Source organism: Microtus oregoni, unplaced genomic scaffold (genome assembly GCF_018167655.1).
Source record: "Microtus oregoni isolate MIOR12 unplaced genomic scaffold, Mior012 000000F_ref0000247, whole genome shotgun sequence".
NCBI classification, from domain to species: Eukaryota; Metazoa; Chordata; class Mammalia; order Rodentia; family Cricetidae; genus Microtus; species Microtus oregoni.
Genome location: NW_024543059.1, coordinates 13495610 through 13511872, shown reverse-complemented (window position 1 = coordinate 13511872; position 16263 = coordinate 13495610). Strand labels below are relative to the sequence as shown.

Genomic DNA, 16263 nt, shown 5'->3' with positions numbered 1-16263 from the left:
AACAGTCATGTCAAAGACTTGGTCCCTCTCCACAAAGGAACTCTAAGTTTGTAAAGGACTTTGCTTACATTCAATAGACACAAACTAAGAACGAAATTTCAGGGAAAAAAAAGTTTTAAAGTAATAAAAGAGGAGACTGGGGCTAGAGAGACGGCTTACGGCTGTCGAGAGTACTTGTTGATCTTGCACAGGGCAGGGTTGGGTTCCCAGCACCCACACGGCAGCTCACACCCATTTCTATCAGTGTCAGGGGTTCTGATGCCCTCTTCTGGCCTCTGCAGGTACTGCATGCAGATGGTGCTCATACATACACTCAGGCAAAAAACACTCATACATGTAAAATTAAAATAAATTATAAAAATACATATTTACAATCAAGAGAAGTCCCACAGATACATCTTAAAATGCTCACTTAAAATATATTACATGCTCAGATATACAATAATCTAAGCATGGTAGCTCATGCCTATTAATCTCAGTACTTGAGAGGTTGAGGCAGGAGGATTACTGAGAGTTCAAAGTCAGCCAGCCTTGCATACACAATGAGTTCTAAGACAGCCTGGCCTATAATGTGAGACCTTACTTAAAAAAAAAATCCCCAAAACAACAACAAAAAACAAAACAGAACGAACGGGTCTACATGTTGTCAGCTGATACAGGACGGAGTGGAACAAGCCACATGAACAGACCTCAATCGACTGAACAAGAATGAGCTTACAGCAGGAGGGGAACACACATTAACAGGAAGATTACTCGGCTTGGTAAGGGGGGAAGTGTGCTGAGCCCCTGATGAGCTAAAAGGCCGCCATGAGAAAGACCAACCTTCAAACACCAGGCCGGGGTGCGAACAGAATTAAGCATTTGTCAGACTGCTGCTTGAGGGCTAGGAGGGAAACTGTCTAAACTTGGAGGCCATGGAAGAAAAATCACAGCCTTTGAGTGGAAACAAAAACAACAACAACAAAACCAACCAACCAAACAAACAAAACCAAAACCCAAACCCCTGACTCAGAAGGGAAACAACAGCCTGGGAAAATGCCCTCAGCCAGAACAGTACAGCAGAAAAGAAAAGAAAAAAAAAAGACCATTATTTTTTCACAGAGTTTGTACAAGATAAAAACGCCAATAGATAAATGGCAAAGTTCCTGAGGAAAAATACATACAGTAAATAAACAAGTTCTGAGGAGGGTTGCTCGGCCTGGCTGGAAATTTGAAGCAAAATAATGAAGTGCTGTTCTTTGCCCGTGAAATTAGCACACACTAACTACAATCATAAACCCCAGTGCTGGCAAGATCCTTCTGGTGGTGTGTTTTGGTACAGCCCCACTGAGAAGCAGTTTGGAAGCACATATTGTAAGTGACAAAAACATTCATACCTACTGACGCAGAGATATCGCTTCTGGGAAGCTGCAGAGAAGGTAATTGAGAATATGAGAAAAGGGGCCTTCGATATAATCATCATTATCCTAGCATTATCTACAGTAATGAAAAACTGGAAGTGATCCAAGGCCTGTGGAGCTGGCGGGAGAGCGATCCCTTCACAGCCTCCAACTGCCAGGAGAGCAGAGAGTTATCGTTGGCAGAGACCGCCTCCGGGTCCAATATTTCTAATATTTCTCCTTGACTATATTACAAAGCACATACACTCGTAAGCCTGGGGAAATGCTGTTTTAGTTTTTCGCGTCTGTGTGTGCATGCGGAGGTCAGGAAGGTTTCTGCAGTCAGTTCTTGCCTTCCACTTTTATTTGGGTCCCGGGGATTGAACTCAGGATGTGTGGCAAGCGTCCTTACACCTGCTGAGCCATCGGTAGCCCCAGAAGATGTTTCTAGAACCTGTGGTCTCATCAGACATGAGCACCAAGCACGTATGCTTTCTATATGCATTCATCTTCTAAAAATGAAATGATACTGTGTATCTCACTTACAATCACTTTTGAAATTAATAATATGGCCTCAATACTTTTAATCGTTTATACGATCTTCTACAAAATTATCCTAATTTTTGTACAATATTTTCTTGAAAGATACACTGAACTATTTAATCAATTTCTTTTCCTTTCTTCCTTTCTTTCTTTCTTTCTTTTTTTTAAATACAGGGTCTCTCTGGGTAGCTCTGGCTGGCCAGGAACTGAGATCTGCCTGCCTCTCCCTCCTGAGTGCTGGGATTCCAGACATACATCACCACGTCCAGGTCACCTGTCCCCTTATGTTGGACTTTTTAGTTTGTCTGTCTCTTTCTCTGATCCTGCAAAAAATCCCCGTAGCAGCTGCATCCTACCAACAATATTTCCTTACACCTACTCATGGATTGAAGGAGATTCAAAACAGAGTTTTCTGAAATACACTGCCAAATACATTTTTAAAAATTCTGAGATCATTTTCTCAAGTTGTAACAATTTAAATCAAAATTATCATCATTTATGAAAAATGAGACTATTACTGTTTGATCTTACGTGCCTCTGCTTTGGGGTGGGGGTGGGGTTGCTCTGGAAGACCCGAACCCTACTGCCTGCCTAGTAAAAATTCTTTTTTTATTAGCTTAACAGAATCTCACAGTTGCCTGAACAGTGAGGAGTGGAGCAGTCTAGGCTGATCATGGCCACCTACTTTACTATTTATTTATTTTGGTGTGGTGGGCTGAGGACCAGGGCTGAGGACCCAGGGCTGAGGACCAGGGCTGACAGGGGAGCCAAAGATGACGCCTGTCTCAGTGTTTCTCAGGGAGTGTTGGGTACCACTCTGCTTTCTTCCATGAATGCAGATGTGTTGAGTACAGCTTGAAAAGAATGATTGACAAAGGGTAAAACAAACAAAACAAAAAAGGCAGCAAACTCCGGCCCCACAGCCTGGAGTCAGGGTGTCTCTGCCACCACTCTGTCACCCTGTGGAAACACCATGGCCAAGGCCACTCTTAGGAAAGGAAGCATCTACTTGGGTCCTCCTTCACAATATATCCTGAATGGGATCCGTTTGGACACAGCCACTGTTTTCTGGTCCAGGCCACTGCCATCTGTGAGCTGGGTGTGCAATACAGCTTCCTAACTGGTGACACTTCCATCCGTGCCTCCAACAGATCTCTCCTCAGCGCGGTAGGAAGGCGTGGTGATGTACAGCTATGATCCTAGCACTCAGAAGGCACAGGCACGAGGGTGACAAATCTGAGGCCAGTCCAGGCTACAGAGTGAAACCTGTCTCATAAATACACACATGTACATACATGCATGCACATACATACATTGTTTTAGTCACTCTCGTATTGCTATGAAGAGACACCAGGACTAAGTTAACACTTCAAAAGAAAGCATTTAATTGGGGACTTGTTTTCAGTTTCAGAGGGTTAGTGCATTATCATCATGGTGGGGTGCATGGAGAGCTACATCCTGATCCAAAGAGAGAGAGAGAATATGAATGCTGGGCTTGGTGTGAGCTTGAAACCTCAAAGCCCACCCCCAGTGACAGACTCCCTCCAATAAGACCACGCCTCCTAATCCTTCTCCAATAGTGCTACTCTCTGATGACTATGCAATCAAACAGATGAGCCTATGGGGGCCCTTCTTACTCAAGTCACCACATGGTGTGAGCAACAGACTGCCTCACTTTACGTGATAATCCTATTCTCTTCTGTTACTTGCAGCCAAAAGTACTCTAAAACACATTAGAAGAACAGCCCCCAGGTAGAAAACTGGCCTTTAAATCAGTTGACTGGGAGACAGGAGGCTGGGTAACACTCTTATGATTATACTCAATTAATAAAGGGAATGCTGGGGATATGTGGGTTATAGATTATTTTTATTTAAAATCTGCATCACATTTTTGTATTGTGTGCACACATATACCGTGACAAGCATGTGGAGGTTGGAGGGCAGCTTGCAGGAGCTGTTTCTCTCCTATCACCATGTGCCCAGGGGTTGAATTCAGGTCATTAGACTTGGTGGCAGATGCTCATAGCAACCGAGACAACTCATTGGGCCCCTGCCTTAGTTTAGTTTTTGTTGATGAGGTTAAAATACTCCGGGGGGAGGGGGGAAGCCACTTATGGGAGAAAAGGTTTATTTTGACTCACAGTCTCAGGTTATATCCTATCACAGCGGGGAAGTCAGCACCAGGAGCTTGAATAACTGGTTCTATCCATAGCCCATCGCAGAGAGAAATGAATGCATGCCCATTTGCTCGCTTGTGCTCAGCCCAGTTTCCCCACTCTCACGCTGGGTGGGATCCCTGCCTAGGGAATGGCGCTGCCCACAGTGGACGGGGTCTTCCCACATCAATGAACTTAATTAAGACAATCACCACAGACACACCCACAAGTCAATCCAACACAGATGATTCCTCATGGAGACCCCCTCAGCTGATTCTCCATTGTGTCGAGTCGACAGTTAAGGTCATCGCCACACCCAGATTAAAATATTAAAGCTGAAGGCAGTTATCACATAGGTGTGTGGGTTGAGAAGCATTCACCATAGAGCGGGGCAGACTCTATTCTGGGCCATTCGCCCTACTGAAAGAACACGTTTCCTCTCTGTCTGCAGTGAATGAGAAGGAAGCAAAGTCAGAATGGTGGGCACATGAGGTCAGATGCCAGAGACACTAAAATGCTAACGATTCTTCTCCCTGGCCCACCTCCTTTGTCTCTTTCCGTGACTTCTTTCTAGCAGAGAAGGCATACTCCATCCCAACAGTCCTCAGCAGGCTGAAGTATCATGACTTCTCCAGGGGACACATGGATCCTAATTCCATTTCGGGAATATACAGCTTTTATTATGTTTGGAAAGCCTGTCTATAGAGCAGAAAGTTTCCCCCTGGTACTTCCTGGGCTGTGGCTGCTGAGCGCACTTTCTAAATGAAAGCTAAGAACAAGGTATCTATTTTCTTTCTGGGGGTTGGAGAGAGAAGTTCACAGAAAGCCTTCCTAAGTGAAAATGTCCACACTGGTGTTTCATTGTCCAGCCCACAACGTCTGATTACTGATCCCCCTGCAGGTCTGTGGGCGGCTTCATGGCTGGGCAGAGAAGGCAGGAATACTGAGTCACAGCTGCCCTCCAGCACACAAGCCTCAGGAACCCCTCAGGCCCAGGTTCCCTCTGGGCGAGCTAATTGCCGCTTGTCGCGGCCGTAGCCTCTGTTCGTGGCAATTTATCAGTGTGTGGTTAATCGCTGCCTTCAAAGAGAAAGGAAACGCTGATTTGAAGTATGTTGGACAAAGGACATATTTGAGAGCTTGCTTCAGAAATCTCTGTGATGATGGCAGGCCACAGTCAGAGCAGAGATGAGACTGCTGCCAGAGCCCGGGTGACTCAGGAGGACGGGACACTCCTCCTTAATAACAAGACGCGTTCTTTGTCTGGGAAGAACGGGAAGTAGCATGGATCAAGGAAGGAAGAACTGAACTTCCACACCTTGTCCTACTTCTGTTTGGAGCGTTCCTTTTGATTCTTTTCTCGCTGATGTTTTCTTTCCCCTTTATCTGTCCTCACTACCTTGTTTCCTCTACGGACTGAAAGAGATTGGACCAGGAAGCTAGGAGTGCTTCTTTCAGCCTCTCCTGGGCTCCAGGACAGAAGCAGAAGCAGGTGCTAAGATGGGCCCAGACATGACTAGATGCTAACCCAGCAGCCTGAGGCCTGCAGACACGAAGAAGGTGTAGGAGTGAGTGCTGGGCATGATAAAGGGCCTCCCCGGCATCTCCTCTCTCTAGCAGGCAGCTCTGTGGGATGGAAACCACACAAAGCCCTGCTCCACTTCAGAGAGAGGACCTGGCCACTCCTTCTCGGGCACCATAGCTGATTCTGCTCCCCTCCCCCACTGCAGAAGACACTGTTACTATCCGTTCCTCATCATCCCAGAGTCTTGGCCTTCCCTCATCTGTCTGACAAAGTTCTGCCAAATTTTTAAAAATTCGTAAAAATGTTCCATCTCTCTTACTCAAATCGTCATCAGCTCTATCCTGGACTGAATCCAACGCACTTCCAGGAAAGGAACAAAAGAAAAAGAATATCTGGAATGCAGATCTGATCACTTTACTTTTGGGGCTAAAATCCTTCAAAGGTCACAGGATAAAATCTAGAAACCCCAGTATGTCCTGCAAGACCATCCAAAAGCAGTTTCTAGGAGTCAAATCAGAGAAGACCTGGCCAGTGTCTGCAGCTTCCCTCTGTAGCACACATCACGGTGCCAGGGCTGGAGCTGCTTCCTGCCCTTGGAATGACAACGGGACGCCCCTGGGAGCAGCCATGGGACACCCTACTGAGCCAAGCATGCTAGGAAGATGGCCTGGAGTCAGATCTGCACTGGACCCTGGGAAATGGTCAAGGTCAAAGGTGTAGGGGAGGGGAAGAAACAGAGCTGGACAATTTTGTCACAACTGGTGACAAGGAGACTTGGGATTATCAATGTTATCGGGCTCAAGTGTAACCAGAACCTAAAAGCAATCGTATTCCGCGTGCCTGCCCCTTAGAGGGCCCCACTCTTTCTTTAGAAGATAATCTTTCGAGCCATACAGCCTCAGGGCCCGGTGGGTGCTCAGGTACAGCCTCCTTAGGATCCAGTTTATCCAGAGATAAACCGGCCACGTGCCAGAGGAGAAAGTGTCACACATCCTATCCAAGACACGTCACCCTGACCTCTGACCCCACAGATCGTCCAGTTATTAAGGATGCAGCCATGAGCATCACGCAGCACAGAAAACAGCTTGCTCTTGGAGCTGCAGGTCACACTGGGCCCTTTCTCCAGCGTGACCTTCACGAGAGATCACACTTCCGAGATCACACATGGCCATGCTTCTGCCAGCCCCACTCCTCATGCCTTCATCCATCATGCCGCTGCAAACCTCGGGAGTCTACAGAGACTGCAGCTTCAGGATGGCCAGAGGCCCCTCAGGTCCCTGGAATGCTTTCCCAAGCAGAGCAGTGTAGCAGGAGCTGCGGGCCTCTTCCCACAGCCCGGCTCCCGCACGGCTAGCTTTACACCAGTAATAACAACACACAAATTGTATTCAAGGAGTCTGCTGTTTGAGAGAGGGGCCCCGTCGCCCACAGTGCCGCATGCTGGAAGGCACTTACCTTAGTGAGCTGCTGCTCTGAGGAGAATCCGAGACCGAACACTGTGTTGGCTCTGCTGTCTGCCCACTGCCCGAACTTCTGCGAGGTTTTGGTGAACGTCATGTTCGGGGTGATGGTGCTGTTTATGATCACCTACAGGAGACAGCCCAGAGAGGAAGAGCATTAGCTGTGGACAGACCCTTTTCTCCCGACAAAGGCCATGGCTATGGGATGCTTCCTCTGTCCTGCTGGATTTGCTCCTGGGCTGTTCTTACCAGGGCAGACACAACACCACGACAAAGGGCAACTCCAGACGCTTCGCAATAGAAGCCTAAGATAGACCTTTCATAAAACCAATAGGAAAACATCTCACCTGAGAACCGTTTCCAAACCTGGTGTTTTATTGCCTCACAGATGCCAAGTATCAAAGTTCCCTTAAAGGCTGGCCATGTGTGGCCCTCCCCCATACCCCAGCCGAACCAGTTAATACTTCCACCAGCCTTTGCTTCCCAAGGGGAAGGAGAAGATTCCCATCTGGAGTGTAGGTTAATCAATAGTAGACTAGCCATACTGGTGTGAGCGGGGAGACTGTAAGGGATGGCTCAGGGGCCTGGCGCTGGCTGTTACCACCCCTTGGCCTCAAATGAAGAAAGAAGTGAAGGGTCCATGCGGTCTATGTGTTTTCTAGCTTTGTATTTCTGGTTAACAGAATGGCTGCCATGAAGTTACTGTCCAATGTTCTGAGGCAATCAATGCAGTGCTCACTAGATGGCCGCTGGGTTGGTCACATCCATATCCTTAGGGGTTCTCTGGATGCCAGTAGATGGAGGCTGCCCTGAGCGTAGCGCACGGCTCTCAGGCTTTCTCAGAGTTCGCCACGCTGCAATAGCTCTTTAAAACTAAACAGTTTCTAAGTTATTTCATCTAATCTTATCTTTAAATAAGGGGAAACTGAGGCTCAACAAAGTCAAGTGGCTTGTTCAAGGTCACAAACCAGCAAGCCATTAGAAGGTCGCGGTTAACTGATTTCAAGGGCAAGACCTATTCATCCTGCTTGGGGATCAGCTCGGTTTCTTTGACCTATGAACTTAGCAACTTTGGGGAGCTCCCAGCCATTCTTTTCACAGATTGCTCCTGTGCCGTCTTTTCTCCTTGCCTCTTTCCACAACTCCAGCTATACTTGCGCTAGACCTTATGAGTGTGTCAGGCCTGTTTTATGTTGACCGATTGCCACTGCTCTTCTCTCTTGGTTCTCTGTGGTTTAATTGAGGCATTTTTTAAAAGATTTACTTCTTATTTTTAACTATGTATATGTGTTGGGAAAGACGGAATGCCTGCAAGCATAGGTGCCTGTGGAAGTTAAAGTGCTGGGTGCCCTGAAGCTGGAGAAGGAGTAATAGGCTGCTGTAACATGGGTGCTGGGCTTTGAAAACGGGTCCCAAGGAAGAACACTATGTGTTTGTCACCACTAAGCCATTTCTCCAGGCCCCGATCTGAGCATTTTTAATTGATCTGTTTTCTTGGCGGTTGATATAGTATATCTGCTGTAAAATCTACCCACTCAGTACCTTGTGGGGGTGGGGGCGAGAGAGGAACAAAGAGAATGGAGGAGTTTTAATTGGTTAGCTAGTTTTGCTTGGTAGCTCTGACTAGCCTTGAACTCACCATCATCCGCCTTCTTCAGCCTCCCCAGTTCTGAGATTCACCACCATTCCTGCCTCCACTGAGTTATTTTTAAAATCTAGCATATTCAATATTAGAAAAAAATATATTCCAAAACCAGGCATGGTAGAGTACACCTTTAATTCCAGCAATTGGGAGGTAGAGGCAAAAAGATATGAGAATTTGAGGTTCCCTGATTTACAAATTGAGTTCCAGGTCAGTTAGGGTCCACTTTGTGAGATCTTGTCTTAATCAAAACCAATCCATCAATATTCTAAATCTCTGAGGATAGTCTTCCCTTTGCCCGTTTTGTTCATTTCCTCTCTGTTTCCTCAATAAATTGATGTATTTATTTCAAAATCCTTGATGAAAACACTAACAGCTGGACCATCTCTGAATCTTTCATTATCTGGGCTTCCCCTCATATGGTCCCAGATTTCTGCAGGTCTAGTCTTTTTTGTTTTTAAATCTCATGCTGAATGCAAAGACTCCATAGAATGTGACCATCTGCCAGAGCACGTTCCCCTTCCTCTCGGCTGGATGAATTAGGCAGACAGGAAATCCCTTCATCTCCGAGCCGGACTGGGTCAGGTTGGGTGTCAGCTCCCATGGGACTCAGTCTAACTTTGGTTCACTCCTGGACTTAGGACAGGCTCTTTAAGGAGTTCAACAGAGAGATCTTTATCTCCTCTGCCCTGAAGGACTGTGGAGAGTCAGGACTATCCTTGAGAAGTTTTCAGCTTGCTTTTATTTTTTTTTAAATATTTATTTATTTATTTATTTATTTATTATGTATACAATATTTTGTCTGTGTGTATGTCTGCAGGCCAGAAGAGGGCACTAGACCCCATTACAGATGGTTATAGCCACCATGTGGTTGCTGGGAATTGAACTCAGGACCTTTGGAAGAACAGGCAATGCTCTTAACCTCTGAGCCATCTCTCCAGCCCCATCAGCTTGCTTTTATAGCTTGTTAATTCCACAGACCTTCCCAACTAGGCCACCCTCCTATACTGGCTTCAGACCTTCTACATAGCTGAGCATGGCCTTGAACTCCTGATGCCCTGCCTCTACCTACCAAGTGCTGGGATTATACACGCGTCCCACCACCCAGCTAGCAAACTGTGAAGGCGCCATGTGCTTGGGGTTACTCAAGTCTGCCCTCTGCCATTTAAGCAATGTGACCGTCGAGATCTCCACTGGTCTCTCTACCCGTAGAAGCATTTCTGCAGGGCCCAGCTCTGCGTACAGCCTTGAACTGCCCCAGTCCTTAAGTGTCCAGGTGACAGGGTATGACGGAGCCCATTATCCCTGCATCCGTTCTCTGCTCTCTCTGAGGCCTTCATGGTTTTGTGTATTTTACACTGTACACTGTAACTTAAGAAAATGTCTTGGGTGGGGGAGAATGGAGCCGACCATTTTGAAGTTCCTCAATCTCAGTTTCATTTCTTTGGCCACTGCTAAGTGCTGATTCTCTCCCTCAGCAGGATGTCTGCCAGGGCCCAGCCCCAGCTGTCAGCCTGTATCCAGAATTGGCAAATGTCTATAGGAGGAAATCCACCCATTTTGGCTGAGCGGGCCCATCTCTCTGGAATTTTGGTCTTTCTAGCCCTCAACGTTCTATAGATCCTTGATGCATTCAAATCACATTTGTGGGGACAGGGACGTAGCACAGTGCTTGCTTCATGTGTTCATGTCCCCAGTACTGCTCCCCAAAGTCATATTTCTTCCACTTGTTACCAGAGAGAACCCCGGCCCATGAGAAGCTACATAATTCACCTAGAAGCTAAGTGCTGAATCAGGACAAACATTTCACGATGTGCTGGGACATTATTCTGCCATGTTTACGGGAAGCATGCAATCTCTCATAAGGTTGTTGCTCATGGCCTACTGAGCCAAACCAGGCTCAGGCAATGTCAGTCTAGTTTGTTGGACAGGGTTTAAGCCCAGCTACTCTCCAAGTCCAGGAACGCCCTGTATTCATTCAAAGCAGGAATTCCAAGAGTACTCGCCACCTGCTCATCTCCCTCCTCTTCCATCTGTAGCACGTCATGGAAAACAGAACAAGGAGCTGTTGAACTGCAGCTCATAACCTCAGACTCCTCCTGTCTCCTTCCCGCCTGTCTCCATGGGTCCTGTGTCTCCGTCTCTAACTCCAGGACATCCTCCTACCCGTACAATTATACTGTGCACTTCCCTGGTAACAAAAGGGTTGTTCGTCCTTGGGATACAAAATGCTGACCTTGCAGAACTCGTGAGGATTTTGCAGAGGGAGCTGCAAGCATCCTCCTCATTCCTCATTAAAAGGTCTGTAGTTACCGGTCCCTGTCGTCAGCATGAAGGTGCCAGCGCCCTTATCTACGAGCTGGAGGAGAGCCAGGAGGGGGAAAGTGAATTGCTCACGCTGGCTCCCTGCGGGCTTCAGATGCCTTAGCTGGTTCTGAACCATTTACCCAAGGTTCTGAGACTTCCTAGATCTGGAAGGAAGGAAGGAAGGGGAGGAGAGAAAAGAAACGGTGGCAAGGAAGGCTACTAATCAGCACTACAGCGTCGCTTTCCTGTGCTTTAACTACCGGGGTGGTTAGTCTGAGCACTGTCGCAGCCAAAGCAGTAGGTGAGACAGCTGGCTGGCTACCCTCCCAGAAAACCTACAACATCCACCTCCGCAGGGGCAGCGAGAGAGACACCCCTGCAAGCATGCTGTCAAAATATCCCCAGTCTTGGAATCTTCTTCCTTTTCTTGCCACTGACATGGGAACAGCCCCTGGCTGCACGGCCTTGTCCGGTAGGGCCTGCTCCTTCTGCGCCTGCCCCTACCAGGCTCTGCCTGTCCCTCCCGGCTGACCGTGTTTGCACCTAGAAGGCTTTGTATTTCTCCTGGTGACTCTGAGCTTTGGCTCTTGCCCTTCTCAGGCATGGAGGAAGGAAGGAAAGAGCGTGAGCACAGACAGAAAGACCTTTAGAAAAACGACGATTCTGTTTTTTGAAAAAGCACCTTGCTGTAGCCCAGGCTGGCCTTGAACTCGAGAGCCTCCTGACTTAGACTTCCAGGTGTTGGATTATAGACATGTACCTCCAAACCCAGCTGAAAAGACTTTTTTTTAAAAAAAGAAATTATTTATGTACTTTATGTATATGAATATTCTGTCTTCATGCACACCAGAAGAAGGAATCTGATCCCATTACAGATTGTGAGCTACCACGTGGTTGCTGAGAATTGAACTCAGGCCCTCTAGAAGAGCAGTCAAGTACTCTTAACCACTGACCCATCTCTCCAGGCCCTCCAAAAGGCCTTTTAATCTGCTGTGGGTCACAATGGTGAGTGCCCTGTGCAGCTGGGTGGGCAGGAGGGACAGCCTGAGGTTCAGGACAAAGAGATGCAAACTTAAGGGACTGAGGGCAGTTTAGTTATGGGCAAGCGATAACGTGCTCCTGGGAGAACACAGAGCTAGGGAAGGCTGACAGACAGAACTTCCCAGCCCAGCTTTATTAGCAGTGTGGAAATATATGATCAGCACAGTCAAAGTAAGTCAGATACCATCAAGGGTTTGGGCAGGAGTATGGAGCAATGAGGCTGGGTTCTCAATATTTAACAACTCCACTTCTGAGCATGGGGAATGTACAGGAGTGCTCAAGGGGCAGCGTGTGCAGAAGCAGCACCCCCCACCAGCAGGGCGGGCGTATCATGAACCGTAGCATGCCCATAGGAAATGCTGTCTAGCAGGAGAATCAACCACAGCCGTGGACATTGCCATGGGTCAGTCACGAAACACAGCCTGTGTTCTTCTTTATAAGGATCTCATCAAGAACACATAAGGCATGTCTATTGTATAAAAGCCAGAACCAGATAAAATAAACAACATACTATTTACATCAGGGGTCAACACACTATAATCTTCAGGCCAAATCCAATAAGCAGACTAGTTTTTAGAGTTTTACTGGGTTATAGCTGACCATTTACATATCGTCTATGACCATTTTCTTGCCACAAAGGAAAAGCAGAAAAGCTGCAAGGGATCATAAAAGAAATTACTCTCTGGCTTGTTGAAAAGCCTTCCAACCTCTGGAACACACACACACACGGCAACAGGACAGGAAAATCTCTGTTGGGTGAACGGAGAGCGTGTGATTAGGCAGAAGCCCACACACACTTCTGGAATACGGTCACTTCCCAACTTAAAATATTTCTACTTAAGAGTCATCGACTTTATCATGGTATGAAAGCAATTCATACTCATTAGAAATCATACTTCAAATTCTTATTTGTTGTATTTTTGCAGTGCTGGGTTAGAAACGCAGGGCATTAGGCGTGCAGGTTAAGAGCTATACCAAAGCCCCTAAGTTTTGATCTTTCCCAGCTGGTGATACCTAGCATGGTCCTCTGCTGGACAGCAGCGGTGTGCTACCATCAGCCCTGTGTTCACACGGTGGACATCAGCACTTCGCAGCACCTGTGCGGCTCAGCTGGAGCAGTCAGTAGGCTGGTGTGTTCAATGAGTGTGAGCTGGGGCATTCAGTAGGCTGGTGTGTTTGATGCAGTGTGAACTGGGGCATTTAGTAGGCTGGTGTGTTCAATGCAGTGTGAACTGGGGCATTCAGAAGGTTGGTGTATTCAATGAGTGTGAGTTGGGGAATTCAGAAGGTTGGTGTGTTTAACACAGTGTGAACTGGGGCATTTGTAGGTTGGTGTGTTCAGTGCTTTGCTGTGTTTCTTTTGATCTGCCATGAGCTTTTTGAGTTGTATACAGGGCCTTTGTGCTACGGGACCTATGTCAACTGAGTAGGAGATGCATGAGGGGCCACTTTAGTATTAATACATCAACGTTAACTGTTACTCAAGCCTGTAACAGAACTGTTAGGGAGGCTCGTCTTCAGGGTGAGAGGAGGATGTAGCCCGAGACACTGGCAAGTCACACTGAGGACAGAGGGGCTGTACTTGTAGAATCTAATCTTAGAGGAAAGGTGGGGCTCAAGGAGACTGTGGGGCAAGCAAGGAAGGGGTCACAGAAGTGGGAAGGTCACAGAGGAAGGGGACAAGAAGCCTGGGGCAGAGAACTGCCAGCAAGACACAAGTGAGGAAGAGCAGGTGACAAACACAAAGACGGAGGCAGAGATGGCGCTGGAGTGGGAGGAGAATGAGGATGTGCTGACAGACAGGGAAGAGCGGGCCTCCAGGGCACAAGGGAAGAGATGACTGGGGGAGAAGCCCACGCCCAGTGGGGAGAGGGTCTCCTCTGTAAGGCATCCCACGCACAGACTTTAAGGTGGGCTGCCGACTCCTCCAAACACCTCCAGAGTTCTCTCTGCAACTTCCACGTGGACCGGGGCACTGATGAAAGATCCAGTCCCAGCAGGGCACTTGAATCAAGTGTTCTTAGGATGCCCCAAACACGGTGACAGGGTCTTGGAAGAAGGCCAGCTGGGAAGATGAAGCTGGAGGCTGGAAGAGCTTAGTTGAGAGTTGTTCTACACATGAGAGGCTACACACGGTACAGCAACCAGAAAGTGGCTGCCCGCTCCCAACGTGGATTAGCAAGATGCTTCCTTCCTGTCCTTTGTCTCCTTCATGCCTCAGAGATGGAAGAAAAGAAATCTGACATTCATAGAAAACCTACTGTGTGGTCTGAACATTCCAGAAACTCACTCTCTTAACAAAGGGGCTCGATATTTTTTCAAAAGAGGAAATTATAATGGTGGAGAGAAGATAGAACCTTTGTTTTTTGTTTTTTAATATTACACCTATGTGTGTGTGTGTGTGAGAGAGAGAGAGAGAGAGACAGAGAGACAGAGACAGAGAGAGACAGAGAGAGAGAAAGAGAGGGGGAGGAAGTACATGCACGCTACTGTGCATTTATGGAGGTCAGAGGACAACTTTTGGGAGCTGGCTCTTGCCTTCCATCGTGTGGGTCTCAGGGACCAAACTGAGACTTCAAAGACTGGCAAGCAAGCACCCTTACCTGCTGAGCCATGTTACTGACTCCTGATTGTGTTTTTTGAAAACAACTTTCCATTCCTAGAATACCCTAAGCATTCTAGGGTTCCAGCTGCTTCTCTCCTTTGAACCACCACGGTCAGGCAGAACTTTTGGCACAGTGAGCACTGCTAATATTTGTAGAACAGACGGCCTCTCAGGTCTCTGCTAATGTAGATTTCCTGTGATCCCATAAATAGCCAGGAGCCAAGGGCAGGAGAGTCATCCAGAGTCCCTGGGAGAAGCACCTGCGCCAGGCAAGCCCTGCCTACAGGCGCAGGCAGCTTCTCACAAGGACGGCAGTGATGAACTTGGTCCACAAAGAGTTCTAAACCCACAGTGAAACTGAAGCTGCGATGGCTCAATTAGCATGTGCTCTGGGGATGAAGCTTCATCACGGAGCCGGCCATTCTGTGCACGCTCACCACAAATCGTGTGGGTACTGTGATAGCCACGGCCCACGTCAGTGCTCTAAGGAGCTGGGAATTAGGCTCAGTAACTCTGTGGCCCCCATCTGTCCAATAGCAGTTAACAGGCTTGCCCTTGGCAGTGGCCAGGCCCTTGCTCACTATCCTTCTAATACACACCCAGACAGGGATAGCCAGACCTGACATCATCACAGCTTACACCCCCCATCACAGCTACACCCCATCACAGCTATACCCCCATCACAGCTACACCCCATCACAGCTCCACCCCCATCATGTCTATGGTGCTACCCACTGTAGCTTGGCTCTGAGACAAGTAAACCACCCCAAGTATACCTCTTCCCAAGCTCACATGCAGGGAACAAGTATCCAAGAGTCCCACACAAAGACATGGGACCCACATCACCTCCCAGGGCTTGGGGAATGCTGAGGTAGAACACAGCAGGGCTCTCAGCAGGCCATGTCTTTAGGCCACACTGGAAGGGACACATGCCATACCGTGCCTGAATGGAAATGTCTTCATGGTTCAGGAAAGTGAAGAACAGGGTGGAACGGGATTGTCCTGCAGTAAGCACCCCGTGTGCTCTCAGGTAGGGGAGGCCCTCTGGTCACCTCAGGGAAGAGGCACTTGCCGTGCCTGGGACAGGATAACAGCAGCTCTGCTGCTGGTTCCAGCCCCTTCCTCCATGAGAGCCTGTGCTCTTCCAGCAAATGAGTTCATGCAGCCACTGCATCTGGTGTGGCCTTAGCTCAAAATGAGTCCCTTTCTGTCCTAGCAACTTGTAACAAAAGTACATCTTCTCCATCCAATAGGGACGAGACAGGATGCTTTCCTAGTAAGCAATATCCCGTGCCCTGGGAGGCACAGCCGGCCTACACATGCCAAGCACGAGTTAGAGACCACAGGTTTGACATGTCCAGGCCAACAAAGAGAAGCAGGACCTAGGCCTGCCTTGGGTAATCGAGGTACGGCCCATGAGCTGAGACATGGTTCCCAGTTCAGATCAACATTTCCAATCAAAGGTCCTAAATAAAACAGTCATTTTCATGTGCTGGAGAACGCAGCAGAAGCGGCGTGATAAGACAGTCATGATTATTCCCCAGGGCATGAGTGCATCCCTGCCGGAGTCAGCCCACAGGCAGGTACCTGGGCCTTGCATGTATG

At 48.0% G+C, this 16263-nt stretch overlaps 1 protein-coding gene across 2 annotated transcripts in view; it reads right to left on the bottom strand.

Moving 5' to 3' along the window:
• Positions 1-16263, bottom strand: part of Homer2 (homer scaffold protein 2) — a 99121-nt gene that overhangs the window by 24232 nt on the left and 58626 nt on the right. For both annotated transcript variants that reach the window (XM_041669911.1, XM_041669834.1), the window contains exon 3: positions 7059-7190. In XM_041669911.1, coding sequence (XP_041525845.1) covers positions 7059-7190 — 132 coding nt within the window. The remainder of the gene's footprint in view (positions 1-7058; positions 7191-16263) is intronic.